At 39.6% G+C, this 22,502-nt stretch overlaps 1 protein-coding gene across 5 annotated transcripts in view; it reads left to right on the top strand.

Annotated features, from left to right (window-relative positions):
• Nucleotides 1-22,502, top strand: part of CACNA1C (calcium voltage-gated channel subunit alpha1 C) — a 482,397-nt gene that overhangs the window by 276,626 nt on the left and 183,269 nt on the right. For all 5 annotated transcript variants that reach the window (XM_061444716.1, XM_061444714.1, XM_061444713.1 and 2 more), the window contains exons 4-5: nt 8,946-9,085; nt 16,402-16,541. In XM_061444716.1, the coding sequence (XP_061300700.1) occupies nt 8,946-9,085; nt 16,402-16,541 (280 nt within the window). The remainder of the gene's footprint in view (nt 1-8,945; nt 9,086-16,401; nt 16,542-22,502) is intronic.

The raw sequence follows: 22,502 nt of genomic DNA, 5'->3' as shown, positions 1-22,502 counted from the left end.
GAAATGGGGGAATTCAGTCTGCAGGCAATTGCTGACTTACACAGTAAGCGGATAATACTTTCTATGTTAAAATTAGTAGGAAAATTCTCCCTGAATTAACTATATGTTCGTCTAACCTGGCATGTACTAGAATTACTCCAAACTTTGTAGCATCAGATAATTTTTTTTTAAATATTATCTAAAAATAAAAAGCTTTCTGAGAGAAAAGATGCTTCATTAAATTAAGGGTATGGAATGCAACTCCTCCACACCCCTTATCCATGAGGGGATTGTAAAAGCCTTTGGCACACAGAAAGTCTTGTTATGAGTGTATTTCCAAAGGATCTCACTATCCACATTTTAAGTTCTGTTGGAAATTCAGTCCTTCATTTTGGCAGCAGTCAGACACTTGGGATTCACCTTTGTTAAGCTTTTCTACCACTGGTTTTAAAACAATGTACTGAAAGCTCTGGTTGTGTAACAAGGATCAGATTGAAACAATACAATGAGAAGAACTCCAGACTTATGAGTCGAGGAACCAGCTTGACAATAAAATAATTAGAACAGTTATTGCTGAGGTCGTGTAGCTTTTTTTCCAAAAGCAAGCATGCTTGTCTATCCTGCTATAGATGATGCACTGTAAAGACCTTTTAGAAACTGCCCTAATGAGTCAATATTTAATTAAATAGTTTCTTTAGAAGTCTTCGTGCTAAAGTATGATAGATATTTACTGTTGTGCCTGGCAACAAAATGCTTAATGTTTATCACACTAGCATGGTCTTGAGCACAGAAAGGTTAGGTTATGCTAGAGGAGATTGGTTTTTAATATTAATAAAAATGAAAAGTATTAATAAAATGGAACACTGAAGTGTTTTATAGCTGGTAGAGTATGAATATGATCAAGTCCAAACACCTGAGCATAGTCAGTAGCCAATTTCAAACTCATTTGTGTAATTCTGGGAGTTGGATGAGACACGATATGACTTGTGATGATCTGTTACATATAGCTGTCATACTGGGGCTGCTCTGATTTAAATGGATACTTTTGGTACTCAGTCCTTAATCACAGGTTGGTAGACGGACAGTTAACTGTGGTGTTTCAAATGGCTGTGTTAATCTTGGAGGAAGATGGTAGACTGCCTCACTATCTCTGAAACGACATAAAAGAGGCAAGTAAAAGTTTTCTCCTGGTGTGAATTTAATTCCTAAGCATGGTAACAACACCTAGCCAGCTTTTAATTTCTATCCAGAGATCCTAAATGAGGTTGTCTTAGTCATAAAGTTTATGTTGTCTTCCCTAATGTTGCTTCCTCTTAGAAGGGTAGTCTCTTGTTGGTCTGATCAGAATGTGAAGTGACAGTTCATTTCAATTTAATCGGAGTAGTGGACCAAAACAAAAGAAAATAGGGTACAAAATTCTCTGCCTCTTCAGAGCCGTTCAGTCCGCAACATTTGTACATGGCTGTTTGGATGGTTTCAGTTCTTGGTCACACCAAAGACAAACCAAGTCCATAAGGAACCTCTTCTTTGTATTAATTCATATATAGGCAAGATCTTACTGTTCTGTTCAGTCCAAAAAAAAAAAAAAAAGGAAAAGAAATCTTGAGCAACAGCACCCAAGAGATGTCTGCTACTTCTAGCCGAAGACCATAAAGAAAAAAATTAACCATAAAGAAAAAAAATTAAATAGGTTAGACATTACCTAATCGGTATCAAGAGTCCAAATTCTGAGTCCAAATGGATGCATAATCCTTCATATGAATCCAGAAAGGTGCATACTTGACCATCTCTATTGTGGATAATAAGGCATCCCACTGGAAAGCATTGTGTGGAAAGGAAAAAGCAAATTTGTTAGATTATTCTGAGGACTGGAGTTGTATGTAGAATGATAAAATATGAATATTGTCTCAAAAAAAATATAGGTTGAAAGGGACTTCTGTGGATTGTCTAGTCCAAGCTCTAACTCAAAACATGGCTGTGTTCAAAAATGAATCAAATTGCTCAGAATCTTCTCTAATATAAGGGTTTCAAAGTAATGCTTCTCTCACAGTATGGTCCAAATGATAATGGCATGTCAACCCCTTCTGAAATGCAGGATTCCCAATAGTTGCATTATTCTGCATAGCTGGAGCCTGTTTCTTTACCTGATATTAGTAAAATAAATGTAGTAGAATGATGGTAAATCAGAACAGCGATGCCATTCATCATCTTTATTTTGGTTTGAGTGGATAAGGAACATATGGTTTACTGAAAGGGAAAATGGATTTGTACAAGGTACCTAGCACAGGGGATGGAGCTCATTGTTTCTTGGCTTTGTATTATAATTGAACTCTGTCTGACACAAAACCTAATTCCACTGAACTCAAATAAATTCAACTTGATCCTTGCCAAAGTGAAAAAAAAATAAGGAGCTTACACTAGATCCTGAAAAAGATCTATGCATGAAGTATTCATTGATTTGCTAAGGAACTCTTGAATGTAAGTCATGTATTAGGTCTGTAATCATTCAAAACTGTTAAAGTCCTCTCTTCTGTTCATTTCAGTGGAAGTTCTTTAAATGCATCATAGGCATGTTATGACCTATCATAAAGTACTGAAGGCTGGCTTGCACTATATTCCTCTTTTATAATTGCTTATTTCAGATTAGCAAGACTTCTGTCTTTGGTTTAGTCTTTTAGCCTTGGGCACCTTTAAAGTAGCTGCATATGAGAGCATCTGTCAGTTACAGGTGTTAGTTAAAAGGTGGTATTTCTGCAGTGCTTGGTGTGAATTTAACTCTGCTCATTGTAATGCCTGATATTATACAGACACTGCCTTTGGTTGGAGTGGAGAGAAGGTAATGCTGATGGTATTTGGAAATCTACCCCTTTGGAAGCTGTTTGGACTGCTGTTTACCAACACAGTGGGTTATGTTTAGTTAAATGCTATTCACCCACTTCCTTCTTTGGCTTGTTTTACCCTTTCCAGGTAAAAGCAGTTGTGTTATTTTGCTCAATTTTGGGGAATATTCTTTTGGGGCAATAGGTAGAAGAAGAGATCCTGTCTTTTTAGAACCAGCAGTAACAGCAAAAGGAGTTATGTTTAGCAGTATGCTATCTTATCATCCCTTTCTATCCATCAAATAAATAGATATGGCTGCTTGCTTGTTCAATGGCAGTAATTTTAAGGAGAAAGAAAGAAAGAAAAAAAAAAATCCAGGAATGTTCTCTCCTTTAAGTTTTGTTCCCTAATGTGTTTGTGTACTATTTTCACACATACTTAGCTGAAAATGTCTCTTGAGTAACTGAGTACATTCAGAAGGAACCTACTATCAACAAACTGTCTTAAAATCTGCTTTATTGAATTGATCCCTTAAGTGCATACATGTGGCTCCTCCTCACTGAAGTTCAAAGTTATTAATGCTAGCAGGAACCTCCAAGTCAGCAAATTCACACAGTGAGGATATCCATATCTCTGATGTGATGATAACTTGTAATCAAAAAATCATGGAACCTTTTTTCATAATGTCTCTAGGCCATCTTTCCCAGCACTGTAGTTTAGTCTCCTTGGTGCCCATCAGAAAAGATAATTTTCCCTACTAGGAAAAAGTCTGAGTACCTCCACTCTGACTTGTATCTTTCAGAGCCTATTTTATTTATGCAGCTAATGCCAAAACATCCTATGTGACAGAAACTCTTGAAATACTGATGTTTTCCTTGGACTACTGAGTATTTGCATTACTGAATAAATGTATTCTATTATGTTTAAGGAAGCACTAGGGAATAATAATGCAGACACTGACATAACATTGACGAAGGTCAAACAGGCAGATTTGCAGTGATTCCAGCTGCGCAGGGCTTGTAGCACATTACTTCAAACGTATAAGCTCTAGTTTTTGTGTTACAGGTTGAGCAGAGTTCAAGCAAAGACAGCAAAGTCTGATTTGTAGATTGTAAACTCTTAATGCTGGGGTGTATGAAATACTAGAGCATGAGATTTGTCATTTGATCCTTGAGTAACTCTTACAAAGTAAATGTTGCAACCAAGCAGTGTTGCTGGGTGGATGGCATTTGAAGAGCTAGGATCAAGGTACAGTGAATCATCCTGAGGACCATTTCTCAGAAACAGCACTGGCCTACTCCTCCACTGACAGAAGAAAAGCCTCATGGCACCCTATAGTAATTTCCTTGGATTTACTGTTTTCAGACTCCTTTTATGAAGCTAAGATGTCATTAGGTAGTTTAAAAATTATAAACAAAAACAAACTGATGACATATTTGGAAGGCACATGGGATTAGAGGGGTTTTGTACCTAATACAGTAATCCTCTTTTGGAAGTATATGTTAGAGCCTTAGCAGTAAGTTAATGTTTGTTTCTTTGTTAAGAGTAAGATGATCTACAGTTTGTTTCTTGGCAATGTCAGTGCTGGCTAATCTGTTAGCTAGGGTAAGTGATGCTTATGTCCTATATCGATGAGAAATGAAACAAGCTCAGAAAAACAATGGTAGAGCAAGTCCCAGAACATCTGTGTATGCTCCAGAGACTGGCCAGTTTTTTAAGACTTTTGTCCTTCTTCATCTTCCGCTCATATCTTTGTTGCTTGAGGTTTTTTGTCTGATTTTTTTCTTTTTTTAAACATTTCAGCACTATTGCCCAAGCAGGAAGCTTCTGCTTTGTAATTCCACAGTCTTCACTGTGCTTCGTGTGTGTCAGCCCCATCAGCATGGTTCCCATTTCTGAGACACACATTAAAAAATACTGTTTCCTCTTTCTTACAGCTCCATAACAAGTTCCCTTTCTTTTGATGCTGTGGTTTGGATTTGTCTTTCAAGGGGCGATGCTGTTGCTATCTCTCTTCCCTCCCACAGAGGTAGTGGGCAGCTCTCTGTCAGCAGGGAGCTCTCTCAGGCAAAAATGCCAATATTTTTCTAGCTTGGTTTCCTTTAAAATGGCACTAAAGTGGCTTCTTAGAGGAGTAGCGTTACAGATACTTTGCAGTGCTATGTCATAGAATCAAAGAATAGTTAGGGTTGGAAAAGACCTTAAGATCATCTAGTTCCAACCCCCCTGACATGGGCAGGGACACCTCACACTAAACCATGCCACCCAAGACTCTGTCCAACCCAGCCTTGAACACCGCCAGGGATGGAGCATTCGCAACTTCCCTGGACAACCCATTACAGTGCCTCACCACCCTTACAGTAAAGAACTTCCTCCTTATATCCAGTCTAAACTTCACAGAATCACAGAATAGTTAGGGTTGGAAAAGGACCTTAAGATCATCTAGTTCCATCTATGTCCTTTGGGAGCTTGAAACATTGGGGCCCAGTCTGCCTAAACTGTGAAAATAAAGCTTCAGATTAGCAGCCAGAGCTGCAGGTGCCCATTTAACAGAGGAAAAGTAATAATTGTCTGATGAGGGCAACAGGTCCTCCTCTTATTTCTAACCTGAGGTAGGGGGTGGTTGAGTCATTTCTGTGAGTTCATCTGGCAAGGGTGACATCAGAACTGGGACTTTAATCCAGGTTTTATCCAGAACCTAGTTATGCTATGTTATGCTGTGTTCATAAAAGCCCTTGAGTTTTATAGTATAAGGAGAAAAGGGAGCAGAATTAATTAGTAGGCTTTTCAAATTCTTCTTGAGTCTAAGCCGGAGTAGCTTTCTGAAATGGCCTGGGAGTAGCTACACTGTTTAATCTCGGCAGCATTTTTCCTTCAGTTTTAGATCCTGAAATCATTAATTTAAGTGCAGAAGATCATAAAATCTCTCTCCCGGGCTCAGCATTCTGTATCTTATGTTCATTTCAGAGGCTTTTATAGAGTTTTACTTTTTATGGATCTTTCCACTTTAACCAGAGCATTTAAGGAATTTATTCAAACGGCTTGTAGTTGTGTATGTAGACATGTATGTCTTTGTATAGATGTGTATATATATATGCATGTGTGTGTAATATTTTGGCATATTATTCCCTCAATAGCATGGTTCAACAAACAGCTTTATTACAATAACAAAACAGGAGTCTGTAGTCCCATAGGCGTCTTTAGAAGCAAAAAGTTATGAGGCTCCTAAACCCAACCAAATGGAACCTGTTATTGTTTGAAATACTGGCTGTTCTGTGCAGTAATAAATATTAAAAAAAAAAAAAAAAGTTGTTCCAGAATTTTCTCAAGTATTTACTTTCTTGGACCCTTGATAATGTTAGCATAGGTATTTTGACAAAATTCATGCAGTGGAAAGCTCTTCTGGCCAGGTAGGCCTGCACAGCACTGCAACCCCGGAAGAAGCACAGAGCCAGACAGAGCTGGCAGCAGTATTTATTCAAGGGTGCCCAGAGGTCAAGGACAATGTCTGCTGTTAAATCACTAGGCACAGGATCAGTTTTAGGGCTTCCTCTTCAATTGCTCTGCAAATCTGCTTCAGGTTGGACCTGGAGTTATTAAATGAGGGGGTGGTCTCCTCAACATCCCCATGCTATCAGTGTCTGCTGTGACTGCAGGAAAGGTTTTTAAGGGAAGGCTGGTTTTCAGTGCCTACAGCATTTTTACCATGAGCCGATGTCTGTGTTTACAGAGTGGAATGCCAGGTGAATTGAGTGCACAGGGCAGCCTCAGCAGCAGTCTGAATGAGAGAGTGGTCTCAGACCTACTGTTGCACTTTTGCAGGAGGGAAAGAAGGCTTGCCCACAGTTGTGGAAAGCCCTTGGTTGAAATAGGGAATGGGACCCATTAATGGGCTGGGTTGCAGCAAGAGAAATCTTTGTTTCCATCCTAAAAGTTGTTCATTCATCCCTAGGGACGCCATGCCCATCCCAGGCACAATACTCCCTACTCACATCCTCAACTCAGGGCACGTTCTTCCTTCACAGAGCCTATTTTCACCTTCCTCATTCTCTAAACAGGCTTTACCTTGTCTTTTCAGAAGTACGGCACTGCCTCCCAGGCAGAACTACCGTAGGCTATCTGTATGGAATAGGATCTGGCCTTGCACTATGCTGATAGAGGCATGTGCAGCACAAAGGTGCAGGGCAATCAGAATGACACCGAATAGACTTCCCATCACACAGTCATTCTGTGGTTTGTTTTGGGTCTTTTTTTAAGAGGTTTCATGGCAGCTTGTCTTACTTTGCAAATGTATGCATAGATCTTGATTGTTTGGGTCGGCTTGACTACAATTTGTACATCAATTAGTACCCATTCAGCTGTCAGCAGCCGTTGAATGAGAAGGGCAGCAGGTTCCTCCATTCTAGGAGTGTGCAGGGCACTGTGGAGCTCTTTTTTGTGGCCAAGACCATGGCTGGACTTCTGGTTGTTAGCACTTAAGGTGCCAATTCCTGTGCTAAGTAAAATAATGCACTCGCTATTTGTAAAGCTAGGGAAATAGGAGTTGCTAGTATTGTATGTTGCTGTTTTCTTCTCTGAGCTCAAAGGGACGGAAATCTTAGTGTGCTGACCTATCTCCATCTGGGACACTGATGGACAAATTCTGTGATGTGAGCACATTCTAAAGGTTTATGACAAATAGATAACTACAGAATTATACTTTTTATTTTTTAGGTATTCCCTGCACTAAGTACTGGGGAATGTTGCAGTTATTGTGAAAGCATTGTCTGAGGGGAGCACAGCAACATTTTAAAGCACAAACATGTGCCTACTACTGTCAGATGGAATTTTTCAGTCACGTAAAATAGCCTGTTAGTGTAAACATGTAGATGAACTAGAAATTGCCTTTTTTGATCAGTGGTTTGCTAGTGAGTTGTTAATTACCTGGAGCTGAAAGGAAGATGTTCAAAAGGGCAGCTGTGAAATGATGGAATGGTTGTTTTGTAATCCTGCGTATTGTGTATTGCTGTACAGTATGAAAGTGTCATACATTCATTCAACTGGACAGAAGGAAAGGGCAATTGCAGTTTGGCGTTGAAAAGAAAAATATAGTAGTAACCTGCCTGATTGTCTTTCTGTGTAAGCTGTAAGATATGTCCAGAAACGCCTAGGATGTTTTCATTTGTATTTAACTCAGATTTTTATCTCTTTAATGTGAACTTTTATTCACTTTATAGTTTAACCTTGTAGGGACCTTGTATCCTTTTGCTGTCATCTAGTTTTCATGTACTTGTTTCCCACTCAGCTTGCCACGCAGCACTTTGGTAACGATTGCCTTATACTGCAGTTTTCCTCCTACTTAGGTGGAGGTCCCTACCGTTTCTGCATCACTGCTATTCTTATTCCACAGTTGGGAGTAAGAGAAACCCCAGAAATTAGAGATGGTGAGCCTGTGTACTGACTCCAAAAACCTGCTTGCTTGTCCTGAATCAGACTGTACTGTCACTGGAAGTAATTCTGTTTGGATATGCTTAATTTCAGCCTGCATTTCACAGGGACATGCACATTTCTCATGAAATGAATAAAAGCCCCTAACATTAGTCATCCTGATCTGTAAATCATTTGCCACTAATATTCAGCCTACCTATTCCCTAGCAACAGAAAAGGGAATCCCAAAGAAGGCACAGTATGACACATGCATCAGTCTCAGGTGGGCTCCTGTCTTTATTTCTATCCATCTCTCTCAACAGTATTACATCCAGCTATGTTTCCTCTTCAGAGGTAGAAAAGGACTGGATGCAGTTCATTCTGATAGCTGGTCATATTTGGCAACATACCGTGTACAGAGCTGAGTGCTAGAATATGCCTGTTGACTTTCTCCCCATCTAGTTTACACAGGTCTGTGCAGTGGTCAGTCCCTGCCAAGGTGAGGGCACCAAATTTCAGAGCCTAACCAAGGTTTACTGCCACTGTCTTGTCAGACTAGCTGCAGGCAATTAAATTGTAGGGAGAAAAGCCCTCTGGCAAGCCATGCATGTTAGGTGTACCCAAGTGGTAAGTCAGTGAGTTGGAGGTTGCATGGGTGGACTGTGACAGAAGAAAATGTCCTTATCGGTGGTTTGTCACTCACACTAACCATTGTCTCTCTGTTCTCTTATCTTCCACAGGAACGAGTGGAGTATCTCTTTCTCATAATTTTTACAGTGGAAGCATTTTTAAAAGTAATAGCATACGGACTTCTCTTTCACCCCAACGCTTACCTCCGCAATGGCTGGAATTTACTAGATTTTATAATTGTGGTAGTAGGGTGAGTACCGACATTTTTGTCACTGAATGCACTGACACATGCGGATACTGTCAACCTTTGGGAGCATGAGGGCAGGTGAATGTTTGGCACGCTATGTATGGGTTGGAGGTTGCTGCTGTACATTATGTTCCTCCTATCACTGCCATTTTAATGGTTTGCAAGACATGGAAATTAAATTGCTTTTTGGGAACAGGGATAAAAAGAGGAAGCAGTGCAAGGCTGTCCAACTGGAAGAAACTCCCTCTGTCTGTAAACCTGTATGAGTATTTAAAAATAACATCTAGGTTGGATTCTTTAAGGTTAGAGTTGGATACCAAAGGAATTCTGCCATCATGTCAACTTTTACTGATGTTTCTTGTTCTCTTACAAACAAAAATAAGTTCTTCAGCTCAAATCACTGTTCTGCTGGTGATTTCAACACTTTGATTTTGACCCTTTTAATGTTTTAACGTTTTAAAAGTCTAATTTTACTAACTGCCACTTTGAGCTGCAACTCTTCCAATCCCCTTATATTTCTCTACATGTTTGTCAAGCTTGGCATTTAATTTATTTGAATAAAAGCAAAGTAAAACACCTTCTTTTTCTACCTAAAGGTAGGAGATAAGCAAGGGATTTGAATTGTGGCTGTTGAAGGGAAGAGGTGAAGGATAAACTACCCCTGAAGACAAAGAGAACGAGTATATCTTTGCCTGAGTAATTTGTCCCATCCTCCCACCACTCCATTGTTAAAGAATTTCATCGCCCACAAAACCTTGAATTTTTTTCACCTCTTTACCAAGGAAACCCTGCATCAGCTCCTAGGGAAAACGTCAAAAGGGACACTTTCAGTCATCAAAGCCCCCTCGTAATTCCTGCCCTGGACCAAAGTCCATCTAGCTTCTTAACCAATTTTGTGGTGAACCCCCAAAATTACGTCAGCAAACTGATGTGCACTACCCAATCCCTCCCACTTTCTATCATTACAGGGAAAAGTGGGTGGAAAGAGAATTCCCAGTGAGGGGGAGGGAGACAAGCTGGAACCTATTCTTAGTCTCAAGACCTCTCTGCCTCCACATGGGCATAACGCTTCTCCTTAGGGCAGGGCTCCTTTGTTCCTATCCGCAGCCAGAGGATCCCACAGCAAATTAGTAATTGGAAATTGGAAGATCCCCTGCCATTGATGTCCAATTCCATAGCTGATTCTGCCTTTGAATGCCCTCAGATATATCACCTGCTTGGGAATTGCTGCTTACATTTAAGAAAGATTGGAGAACAAAAGTCCTGTGAATGTGATTATTCTCTTTTAATTTTTATGAGAGACTTTTTAAAGAGAGGACACATTACCTCTTCTTCCATTGGAATGTAAAAGGGTAGGGCTCCAGAAATCATAGGGCAGCATTATATCTAGTTTAAGTATAGTCCTTTTCAATTTTCCTACCAGGCAGTTAATCAGCCAGATGATATTCAGACTGAAATTAATTCCCTTGCCAATGACAGAAGCTGCAGCTCTCAGCTCTTCTATCTGCTCTTGCCTCCAGCAGCTCTCAGTCACTAGATGGGGAACAAAAAATGTAACTCGGGAGGGATTACACGAGTATAATAAACATGGCCAAGACCCCAAGGTCTCTGTTAAATAGTAACAGTCTCAAGTGACAGATTCCACTTGAAGGCCAGATGGGTTCCTTTGATGTTTATCTGTTTAAACTCACTTGTACAGTACCACAGCCTAGGCTGGTGTGCTGCTTTTTCTCTCCACAACCCCTCTGCAAAATCTATGTGGTGATACCATCTGTTCCTGTTCTGCCCTGTCTTCTTTTCCATGGGGCTGTCTGAAATCCCCTAATGACATTATGTTTAAATTTCAATGTATTTGAATATTTTTCCAGAGAGGAAGTCCCATAGAAAAGGTTTAAAATAAATTTTAAAGAGAGAGAAAGGGAGGAGCAACAAAGCAAGTGCTAGTAATATTTCTATGTGGTGTCTTTTTCTGCCCATTGATGGAGCTGTTTGAGAAAGCTGAGTAATTTAGACACTGCTGTAGCACTGGGTAGAGGGGTTTCTTTGGTATGTGGGGCAAAGGATGGTGTGGGACTCATACTGGAAGCCTCAAGTCTCGAAACAGCCATGGTAATTGCCATTTGTGCTTGTTCTGCCTTAGGAATCATCTTCATTTTCAATGATTGTCCTTGCTACAGAAAAATTGGAAAGGCAAGGTGGGAAGTAATTCTTCAAGTTGGAAGTTAAAGGAGCAATAAAAGACATGTCCTTTGTTTGTCCTAGATCCTTTGTTTATCTCTAAACCAATCTAGTACACACTGATTACCAGACATATCGTGAAGAGATAATACATCACAGCTGGCTTCCTTTATGTTAAAGTACGCAAGTCAATAGTGTAAGAGGATAACGGACATGTGTAAGACCAAGCATAAATTCTAGAGGGAAGTCTTGGTTTCCATAAAAAATTTTTATGACAGCGTGCCTCTATACTTACTTTCCCCTGCCTTCTGAAGATAGGTTTCTTGGTATCCAAAGGGATTTTATCATCAATGGTTCTAGCAAAGCCTCAGGAATACACAGCAGCAGCAGAGGGAAGCACTGAACACAACTGCTACGTCTTCTGGAGAAAGGATGCCCTTTAGACTTGTAAGCTTGTAACAGCTTATCATTCTTGCAGTGTGGGAGATCTGCTTATTCATCAGCGAAGTTGTGTAAAGCTTGATTCTAGCTTATCTTTAAATAGCCTATGACACTGCTATAGCAGCACCATTAAACGTTGCTTTGAAGAAAAATGTCTGTGTGAGGGTATCAATCAGAGGCTTTGTGGATAAGAACATTATTAGTTAGGAGCAGAGATCACACCCCTAAGCTGCCTAATGAGGCACAACCCACAAACACTAATGGTTAGTCAAATTGTTTCCTGCTTCCTCCAGTTTTACCGTTCCTCTTTTGGAAATCATTAGAACTTTCAGATATAACAGTGATGTCCTTGAGTATTAGGCTGTGTGATGGAATTTCTCTTGAGAGAAGCCTAACCTGACAATGTTGTGCTAGAAGAATATCTGTCTTTCCTGGCACTACTGTGGTTTGTCTGCCAAGCACAATCATTCTGCAAGGACCCTCCAAGCTTCTGCCAGAAAAACAGGCATCGAAATTTGAAAGGAAGTCTTAAAGAGGGATGATAAGCAGTGAAGGTATTTGGAAAAGATCTGAAATTCAGAACAGACTGGAAGATGTGGTCATGGTATATGTCTTTCTATGAGGAGTTTCTAAAGGGCAAACCTAAACATTTTCACACTCAAATTGCAGGTGAACTGTAAATACTGTGAGGGGAAGAAACACCCACCTTTTTTATTAGTATTTCATTATACCCATGAGGATTCTTTCAGCTGTGTTTTTCTGCTGGTTTTTTTTTGTCTTAGAAATACGAGTCCCTCTGTTTTCTTTCTGTATTCTGGAGGCCCTTGACAAGTTCTTTTATGTTATAAAAATCAGTGTGCCCTGCCCACAGATGAAGAGATGAAGAGGAGCTTACAGCCTTATCATGCTGCTGCTGGGGTCACCTAGCAAAGCAAAAACTTTCAAATGTCAAAAGAGAAACAGAAAAATAGCAGCAAGAAAAACAGTGAAACTTGCTTTATACTTCACAAGTAAATGAGAAAGGAAAAAAAAAGGGTGGAGTGTGTCCATACATGCACATGTGTGAAAGAAATTTAATTTTTTCTTTATGGTTCATGTCTGGCAGATTAATTTAATTTAGGAGTAGTCATGTCACAAGTGAAGTTCAGAAATCAAGACACTGTTAATTGTGCTTCACCCCTGGAAAGTCCTATGTCAAATGAAAATAGGGCATGAATTTAGGCTGGCAGAAAGTAGTTAAGTGGAAGGAAATAAGATTGATTTCTGTATTCCTTTTTTTTTTTTAATAACAGCGAGATTTCCAGTGGCCACAAGAAATTACCTCTCTTGCATTTTTATATTGTCCAAACTTTGGTTTGTCTGTCAGCACAGTGTTCTCTCACACTGTGCTTGGAACATGCATTTCGGCTAACTCACCTACTGAGCAGAAAATGAAAGAACCACACCTCACTCCACCATGCCTACTGAAACCTTTTCCCAGAGGTTTTCATCAAGGAGCAGGTTTTACCATGTAAATATAGGGTTGAAAGACTGTGAACTCATGTTTTATATTAGTAGATTAATATCCCTTCAGCTCTTTTAGGTTTGGAAAAAAGTTTGATGAAAAACTTGAGTCTATAAAGCTCATAGAAATAACAAATTGTACATGGGTTGTGGAGTTTTTTCCTAATAGAAGATAATGGAAGGGGGGACCATCAGAAGCTTTACCTTTATTCTGTGTGTTATCATTGGTGCTATTTCTGAACAAGTTTTAACTCATCCCCTGGATCATTATGAGTTACAGCAAAAAAGTATGTGATAGCTGTAGCCTGTGAGTCATTGATGTCAGCCCATGGTCTAACTCAGGAGGTGGTAGGAACAATGAAGTAGGATTGGCAAGGTGTACTATAAATTTGAGGAGTGGAGTAGTGATTCAGTAGGACAGACTGAGAACAGTGTAGACCCCAGTACAAAAGGGAGAGAGAGTAAAATAAGTTAGAGAAATAAAAAGTTATATTGCATTAGTGAAAAGCAGGATTAGTACAAGCCTGGAGTAAATGCATTAAAGGCGGATTAGCCGCAGTAATACAATTCATGTTTAAATGTAGGTTTTTAAATGAGAAGCAGCGGGAATTACTGTGAATTATTCCTGAAGTACAGTAGTCAAATGACTGTGGGTACCTCAAGACAGCACATGTAGCATACAGTCAGTGCTGGAGGACACAAACAGGGCCAGCTGGCCTGCAGGGGAGCTGCATTAATCTGGGAAGGCAGGTTCCAGCTCCAGTGGACTGAGCTGTCCTACTGGTTGTATTTCTGCTTCTGAAATAATTTAGGACATGTATAGCTTTTCTTAGGATGTAGAATTCTAGGGCAGCCCATGGTTTGCTCATTGAATGAGTGACAGGGGAAATGCCCTTGGTGCCAGCTGTCAAGAGCCAGTGTTTGGCCAGACATGGGGCCAGTGATAATGGAGACCAGGATAATGAACCCTCAGACTTGCACAACTGCTGACTCAGAGCTCCTTGAGATTTCTTGTCTTCAGCATTGCAACAGAGCTGAAAAACAGCATAAGAAAGCTTTTGCAGTGAATTCTTTTGCCTCCAGAGGATCCCAGGAGACTAGGACTGTTGTATAGGTATGTCACTCATCATCTAGCATGGGAATTCTGTTGACTAGAAAGATATAAATGTTTGAATAAGAAATAGAGCACATTTCTAGAGCTTAATCACTAGCTTTCTGAAAATACATTAGGCCAAATTTGACCTACAGTGTTTCTATTATGAAGACCAGCAGAAAATTGCAACTGTGTAATTTGTGTACACAGCTCAAGAAATACATACATTCAAATAATTTATGTTCTTTTCATCAGCCCTTGTTTATCTCTAGCTGTGATATCTGTAGTCAACGCAGTATTTCTCATAGGCTCTGTTTTTGTCTTCTCTGCATCCTGCTTCTCAGTCTGCAACACCTACAAGCTCAGCATCCAACCTCCCCACACACAGTTTTTCCCACGCTTGTTACCTAGTTGTTAAATCTTTCTGCAGTGCTTGAAGTTGAGGCTTTGAATAGATCCAGTTAGGAGTTCCTCAGTCACAGCTGACAAGTTTTATAAGACTCTTTGTATGAAATTAAAAAAAAAAAAAACACCAACTCCTTAAGAAACTGATTTTGCATTTGCACTGCCCTAATCCACATTTTTGTGTGGATTTAGTGCTGGGGAAAAGTGTTGGCTTAGATGCTTCCGTAGAGGAATCCTCCTTTTTCTATCCATGGCAATCTCCCTATGTTTGTGTCCAGCCCTACTGGTAACTTTTAACTGGAGACAGAAGGCACACTGGAGCTCCTTGCGAAGCAATCAGGTGGCTCAGCCCCTGCTTGCAGTCTGGGGGCTCCATCTGCTATATGCCAGTCAGGGTTTACAGCCGAGATCCTGACAGAGGCACTGCAGACTGCAAAGTCTGAGGGAGAAATCAGCCAGGGCTGAATCGAGGCCACCCTACCCAGGCTGTTTCTGACATCCTAGACAGCTTCTTTCAGGTTACCTGTGGTATCTCCATGGCACGCTATGGGCAAAGGGGCCTCTGCCACTCCCAAGCAGAGTGAAAAAAGCATTTTTTACTGGAACAGCTTTTAACCTCTACTGAATTTGGCTGCATTCATGTTGATTACTTCAAGGCTGAAAGCAATGTCATTAGCAAATTCATGAGGAATCCCTCCTCCCCCAAAGGTACTAATGTTTTACCAGAAAAATGGAAACTGCTTCCTGAAAGCTAATCTATTATATCAAATCCTTATTAACATACAGGGTGAGCTTCAGCTCTTTAACAGAAGAACATACTCTTTTCTGCTTTGCACTGCCTTTTCAAATGTGCTCTGAGTGAGACATCTTCTCCTTAAAGCAGCTACTCCTACTAGCCGAGATTAAACATTGAGTGGTGTAATAAAATATTCTAATAATAAGACTCCTACAGTTTGGCACTTTCTCTAGCCAGTGCATCAAGGGATTTACAAATGGATACACAAGCACATAATATGAGCATACTCATTTATTTGCACTTTGAAGGATCCCTGAGATTTACACAATGTTCTACCTGCAGTGACCTTGGTGAATCTTAAATCCTCGTGAAATGAGTGACAGGCAACTAACGATTGGATTAAATATGGAGATTTTTTTTTTCCTCAGAGGGGATTGTTGGTTAATAAAGTTGTACTTTCTTACCTATCTGCTCAACTCCCACTGATTATGTCCAGACCGATAAGGACAGCATGGAGCTTGCCTTCAAAATCTGACTCCTGTGCCCTGCTTTTGGTGACCCTTTAAATTCAGCACAAGGCATTGCCAGAGTGGTCATTTTGAAGTACCCGACATGCCCCAGCACCCAGGGTAGGGAGTGCACCTCCATGTGCCACCAGGCAGGCTGATTGCTGTGGTAGTCTATAGCTGGCTGCGAGGATCCATTAGGCTGAAGGAGGTTCACGTCATGTTTACGTCTGCTCCAGAAACAAGTGTTTTGTAAGTGGTATAGACTTTACCATTAGGCTACTGCAGATGGGAAGAGTCTGTCTCTTCTCCACCATATGTGAATGTCGACTGAGATGCGTGACACTCTTCACAGGTCTGTGCAATAGTTTGGGTGATATGATGATGATGATCTCTGTTCCTGTTTAGCCCAAGCCTTGCTGTCTGCCTACAGATTGTTTCCTCTTTCTTTTTGCAGGCTTTTTAGTGCAATTTTAGAACAAGCAACCAAAGCAGATGGGGGGAATTCAATAGGAGGAAAAGGTGCCGGATTCGATGTTAAAGCACTGCGGGCTTTCCGAGTATTACGTCCGTTACGGCTGGTGTCTGGAGTTCCTAGTGAGTAACATCATTAGTTTTCTTTTATGTACGTGTGTGTTGTGGCATGGGGCAGGAGTAGTTTGTGTAACAGTTTTGAAGGTGGAGCTTGCTGCAGATTATTTTTTGGTGTGTGTGGAGACCTTTTTTCAAATTAATGTGCTCATAATAAATGTGATATTAATCCAATGACCAAACAAGAGCTGAATGGGAATGGAAATTTCATGGTATGTCAATCTGATTGTGCAACTTTCTTAAACAATGAAAGTGGGAGATCCAAGATTTTCATGATTACAAGCAAAGATCCTTTAAATAACTGTGAAGTCACAGTACATTTTTGGCATTATAAATACTTGACCTAGATGGAAATGCTGTATGGCCATTTGTTTTGGGTTTGGAGGGAGAAGAGCTTTTTCATTAAAATTGCATTTTCTTCTTTGCATGTGATGTTCTGATGAGGAGCACTGGGAACAATTTAGAACCAACAGGACATAGGGCAATGGCACAGTCATGTTCTCTGTTAGTCTCATTTGCTTAAATTATTTGTAATGGCTCTGAGAAAGTCCTCAAGCAGCTTTTTATAGTCCAACATCCATTTTCTTATTTATAATGAAGATAAGAGTAACTGGAAGTCTGGTAATTCTGTTGTGGAGGTGGAACATGAACTTCATAATGTGATAGGATTTTATCATTTTGCTTGAGAGTTTGTTATAGATGGGACCCACTGGCCTTTTGAAGAGAGGGTTAGTTGAAAGCTGTCATTGATTTCCATGTTTATAGCAATGAGAGATGTGGTTAGCAGGAAAGGAGTTAATCTTTTCCAGAATAGCTGTGGAGAGAGCTTTGTTTATTTGAGGAGTTTGCTTGTTTGATATCTTCAAGTACCTCTAACCTTAGTCATTTGAAAACCTTGAGTCAAGTTACCGTAAACTCTGTGAGATCAGTTTAAAAATCATGATTTATTTATTAGGTAAAAGAAGTGGGAGGTTCTTTTTCTTTTGCTTGTTTTCTGACCCACTAGGTTATATTACAGCCATGTTTGCAGGCTTTTCTCTACACCCATAAAGGGTCGAAACTTTTTAAGTGAAAGGTGAGAATCTCTGCAGGAGGAGGTGAAGCACTGATAGAAGCAAAGAATACTGAGGCAATTGACATCATTATTATTTGGTCTCACGAAGCGCCATGCTTGGTAACTGGTCTGCAAGGCCTCAGCTTGTGCCCAACTTGGGGTTACTTTGGACATCAGTGAGTGAGTAGAAAATATTGAACAGTAAATGCTGTCTGTTAAGCAGCTGAGGACATTTCCCTCTGATACAGAGCTAACATCCAGTATTCATGCCACCTCTGTTAGGTGTTACTGCAGTGGGTTGTTTCATGTAGATAATTACATGTGTATCATGTAATACCTTCAATCTATGCAGGAGGTAGCTCTGCTTTTGGCCAGAATTGTCTCACGACAATTTTGGCTTTCTTCGTATTTTATCTATGGTCTTCAGCCTACAGTGGCATCCACTTAAGGTTTTGTTGCTCATTCCTAGTCCTTCTCTAAGTCTTTTGACACTTCATAGTTACATGCCCACTCTATGGTAAGGGAATGGTACTCAAATTTAAACATCTATGAGCTTGAGGGTCTGTGAGATGCTGCCTATGCTGGGACATGCTCTTGGAGTTGTTCTGACATAGGCTGAGCTTAACTGTGCTTATAGTTCTTGCTGTTTTGGAGAACATGTGTTGCCTAAGTGAAATGAGGTTTGTTAATACTGTTCAAGTCTCTTGACTAGTGCTCTTAGAGGACTAGAGGAGGCTGAGGAAGCCAAATCTGACACGGTTCATAATTTTATATGCATACATGATTTTGATCCCAGCATTGACTATCTAATAGTACACTTGTGGGGGGTTTTCATCAAGAGAAGTATTTAATTTGAACCAGAACAGATCCAGGGAGTCTGGTACATGCTAAAAAATATTCAGTCTAGACAATGAAATGCCAGTCCAGTGCAAAGTAGGTGAACCATCAACTTTATCTGACAGACACCCTCTATTAGTCTTTATGGCTCTGACTAGGGACATATTTATTCAACCAGGTTTCTTTGGGGCTCATATGGCTTTTAGAAAGCCTGCTGAGGTCTGGAACTAATACAGCCTCAATCTTCACTGGGCATTTATTAATTGTACAAATGCCTGTTGATTAGCCTAGATAGATATTATCACATCCATATGTATTAGAGTGTAACTTTTCTCATGAGGCCTTTTAGATAAGATTGCCTAAGCTAACCATAAAAGTACATTACAGGATTACGTTATTACATAATAATAAGTTTAGAGGTTTGGAAGTCAGATCTCTGGGTCTCATTAAAGTTCTGTCTCTCAGACATCATAAACACCAGTGGGTGAGTTACCAATAATGAACTTGCAGTGTTTTGCTATCCATGAAGAAATGCCTTTTGTTTCCTTTCCCTTCCAAAATATAGTAGACTTTTCTACTGAGAGGAGACAAACTCCATAGATTTGTCTTAAAATTATGTGAATGTAACATGCACTGCAATTTGTCTTCAGACTCTAGATTTATGCAAGTGTATGCAAGTAATATCTCATTAGTAAGAGGGGACCCTCTGGGGCCATTGGCAGCCACCTTCTGCATGGAAATCCCAGCATCTGCTGCTTGACTTGGGGTCCAGATCTAACTACCACTATTTGGGGGAAAAAGGTGCAAAACATAATGATTGTTATGAACTAAATTTATGAAGCACGTGGTGAATTTTTGCATTAAAATATTAAACTCATCAGTATTGGGAAATAGGTTGTCTGAGGTGGATAGATTGGCTTGCAGCATGGAATCATTTTTTCTGAGTAATTTTTTTTCTCTCTGGCTCAATCTTAGGAAATAATCCAATTTAAGAGGGACATCTCTTTGTATTCAGGTTCAGCGTTTAAAGACCTGTTTCAGAATCCAAACAGTTTTGACGTACATATGATTAGAAGTAGGGGAAAAACATATGAATTGTCCTCTAAAGTAAATTACTAGTGTCTGCACTTTGCAGATGGGGAGACTGAAGCAAAAGTTCAAGGTTTAACACTTTCAAAAGTGGCTTCTAATTCTATGTCTCTCGTTGGCTACCAGTGCTAGAGACCTGGGTATGTGAAAGCTTTAGATAGATGGGTAGCTTTAGATGAAGGTTAGCCTCGGATCTGAGAATGCTTTTTCTCCAAATCCATGCTTAGTTCCTTGGACTTGACTGTCTTTTGTCAGAAATCATCTCGGTGAAGAATTCAGGGACTGTGCAGCACAGTAACAGGTTCATCTGCAGGCAAAGTTGGTTCACCCACAGGCAGATGAGCAGAGGTACCTTTGACAATCTTTGTAATGACTGAACTGTCCTAGGCCTCAAATTACTTTAGTCAAAATCAAAAGGGTTTGAGGTCATGAATTCAGCAAAGTCTGAAGACCACATCTGGATGACTGTCATGGGCAGATAAATATTTCATAATCTTCAAGAGAACAGATGATACTTTTATTCATTGTGGTTATATGGACATTCACAAGACCACTTGTCATGAAGAAGGAAATAGACGTTTCGTTTAAAAGATGACATGTCTTATCTTGTACCTGTGTCTCAAAAACAATTGTAGCATCATGAAAGAAGCCTTCAAAGGCACTGAATTTAAGGTCTTTGTGTTCCCATTACACCTTCAAAAGCTGGTGTTAAATATTTACACATTTCCAAGGAGCGCAATAGGGATTGATTTGTTTTGATATGATTTTTGTAATTTGAGTTTCTTTCTTGTAAACTTTTTTTGGAGTGAAAAGTACAGGCTCTGTTGTGACTATGTGAGGTGCATGGCAGAGCAGTAGATTAGATACATCCCACAGCTCTCATCCCAGTGATGACAGTTGCTTTGTGAACAAAATAAAATTTAAAACAGATAATTAAGCAATTCTTTTTTGCTGGGTTTTTTCTTGTTTGTTTTTTTTTGTTGTTCTCCTAACTCTTTTTAAATTCTTACTGCTTCTGGAAAAACGATCCACTCCCAGCCTCTTTAGCCTGGCATTAACTTGTAAATTAATGGTGAATATTTTCAAAAGCACATTTAAGTTTTGCAGTGGTAAGTCACTTTTAGAAATTAGGTGTAAGCACTGTATATCATTGATATACAGGCCAGGCTTTACTGTTCAACTATTCTGTTATTGTCATACTAATGTAATTCTTGTAGTGCATACTTTTATTTTAGTTGCTGAAATAACTTTACTGCTGCTGTACTGATGCAATCTCCTTGTAAAAGAAACTTCACATGTGCATCAGAGCACCTATCTCAGTGTGACATTAGGATCAATATGTTGGTTTGAGAAAGGAGAGAGAAGGAAAACAGTTCTCTAGATGGACATAAGCAGACAAGTGCAAAATCAGCATGTACACCAAAACTTAATCACTTTAGCGACTGGTAACTGTTACCTGGTATCCTTTGGCAGGAATGTAAAGTATTGCAAAGCTTGGTAGGGACAGGATCAAGTGAGCCCTTTTGTATTAAGAGGTTTCTATTGATCTCTCTTCTATCACCATTTTACATTATTACATATTTTTGAACTTGCTTTAAGCATTTTGTGCTTGAGGAGGGCAAAAAGAAACATACATTCAGCAATGAAGAAGCATGATCCAATAAAAAAGAAAAATCAATTGCTTAAAAAGGGGCAATCAGTTACTCCCACTCATGCTAACTCACGCCTATTTAACTTATTAAATTCCATCTCTACCACCTTTATGCATGCAGCTCAATTATACCGCCTCATACATTCTGTTCATCCTCTTTATGTTGTACTTTGTCTTCATGTAACTATATTGTTGCCAGTAGTTATTGCCTATCTGATATTTGACAAACGCAATTTATACACTCTCCCAGGTATCTTGAAAGCCATATAATTTGAGTAGATTATGTGCTCTATACTTGCATTTTCAATGAGATCCCCTGCTGACCAGCCAGATGGACATGGGCAGAAGATTGTTATATCCTTACAAAAGCTAGAGAGGAAACTTGAGTGTTCCACCAGAACAAAAACTTGCCATCTTTTTTCTTTTCTTCCCTTTTTTTTTTAAAAAAAAAAAAAGAACCACAAAAAACTAAGCCTGTGATGTGTTCAAGCTTCACTTGAGTCTCATGGCAGGAGAGATTTCTTAAAATAAGTCACTAGCCCAGTACTTACATGGTCTACTTGAGATGCAACGATTGCGTAACTGGGAAATAGAGGGTATGAGAAAGATAACCTAAGCCCTTCTCATGACAGCGCAATGTCTTTCTGTCAGTGAAACAACAACGTGTAACTGACTGAGTCTATTTTTTTTTGTTGTTAAAATGAAGACCAGAATTTTCATGCATGAATGCCTAGAGATTATTACCTTTACATATATTTAAGTCAGCTAACTAAAGCAACAATTTTTTTATAACAGTGCTTTTGCAGAAGTCCATGATTGCTCTGAGTTCATGTGAAAATTGAATATCTTCAGACAACATAAATAAAAAATTTAAACATTTTTAGATTTTGTTCCACCTGATTACAATTAGTCCACAGTTGCCCTGAAATGCTCTTCTCTATTAAAATTTACAATGATTCCTCAGTCTTGGCAATGTTCTCTACCTTGTATTCATTTCAGTGTTTTCTCATTACCACAGTCATCTTCCATCTTTATACCAAACTTTCTGGCGGAATGTGTAGGAAAGCATCCTGTCTTTACTTGCAATATCCTGATAGATCTGAGCCACTCAGGTCTATCTATATGATTCCATATTCACCACATAGAGTGGTGAAGATGAGAAATAAAAAAGCCCCCGAGGGCTCTATGGGAAGAGTAATGCATGAGGAAAGTTTTGCCTGTTTGAGAGATGCTGGACTGGCGAAGCCATCCAGCTGGGTTTGTTGTTAATTTGTGGTATTGTTGTAGGTGAAGAAAGGAAATCCCAGGGGTGATAGGACCAGATTTTTTTCTGTCT

Source organism: Pezoporus flaviventris, unplaced genomic scaffold, assembly GCF_033815535.1.
Source record: "Pezoporus flaviventris isolate CSIRO_AGI_PZ_B2104156 unplaced genomic scaffold, CSIRO_AGI_Pfla_v1 ptg000002l, whole genome shotgun sequence".
Taxonomy (NCBI): domain Eukaryota; kingdom Metazoa; phylum Chordata; class Aves; order Psittaciformes; family Psittacidae; genus Pezoporus; species Pezoporus flaviventris.
Note: the sequence above shows the minus strand (reverse complement) of the source record. Positions and strands in the feature narration are given on the sequence as shown.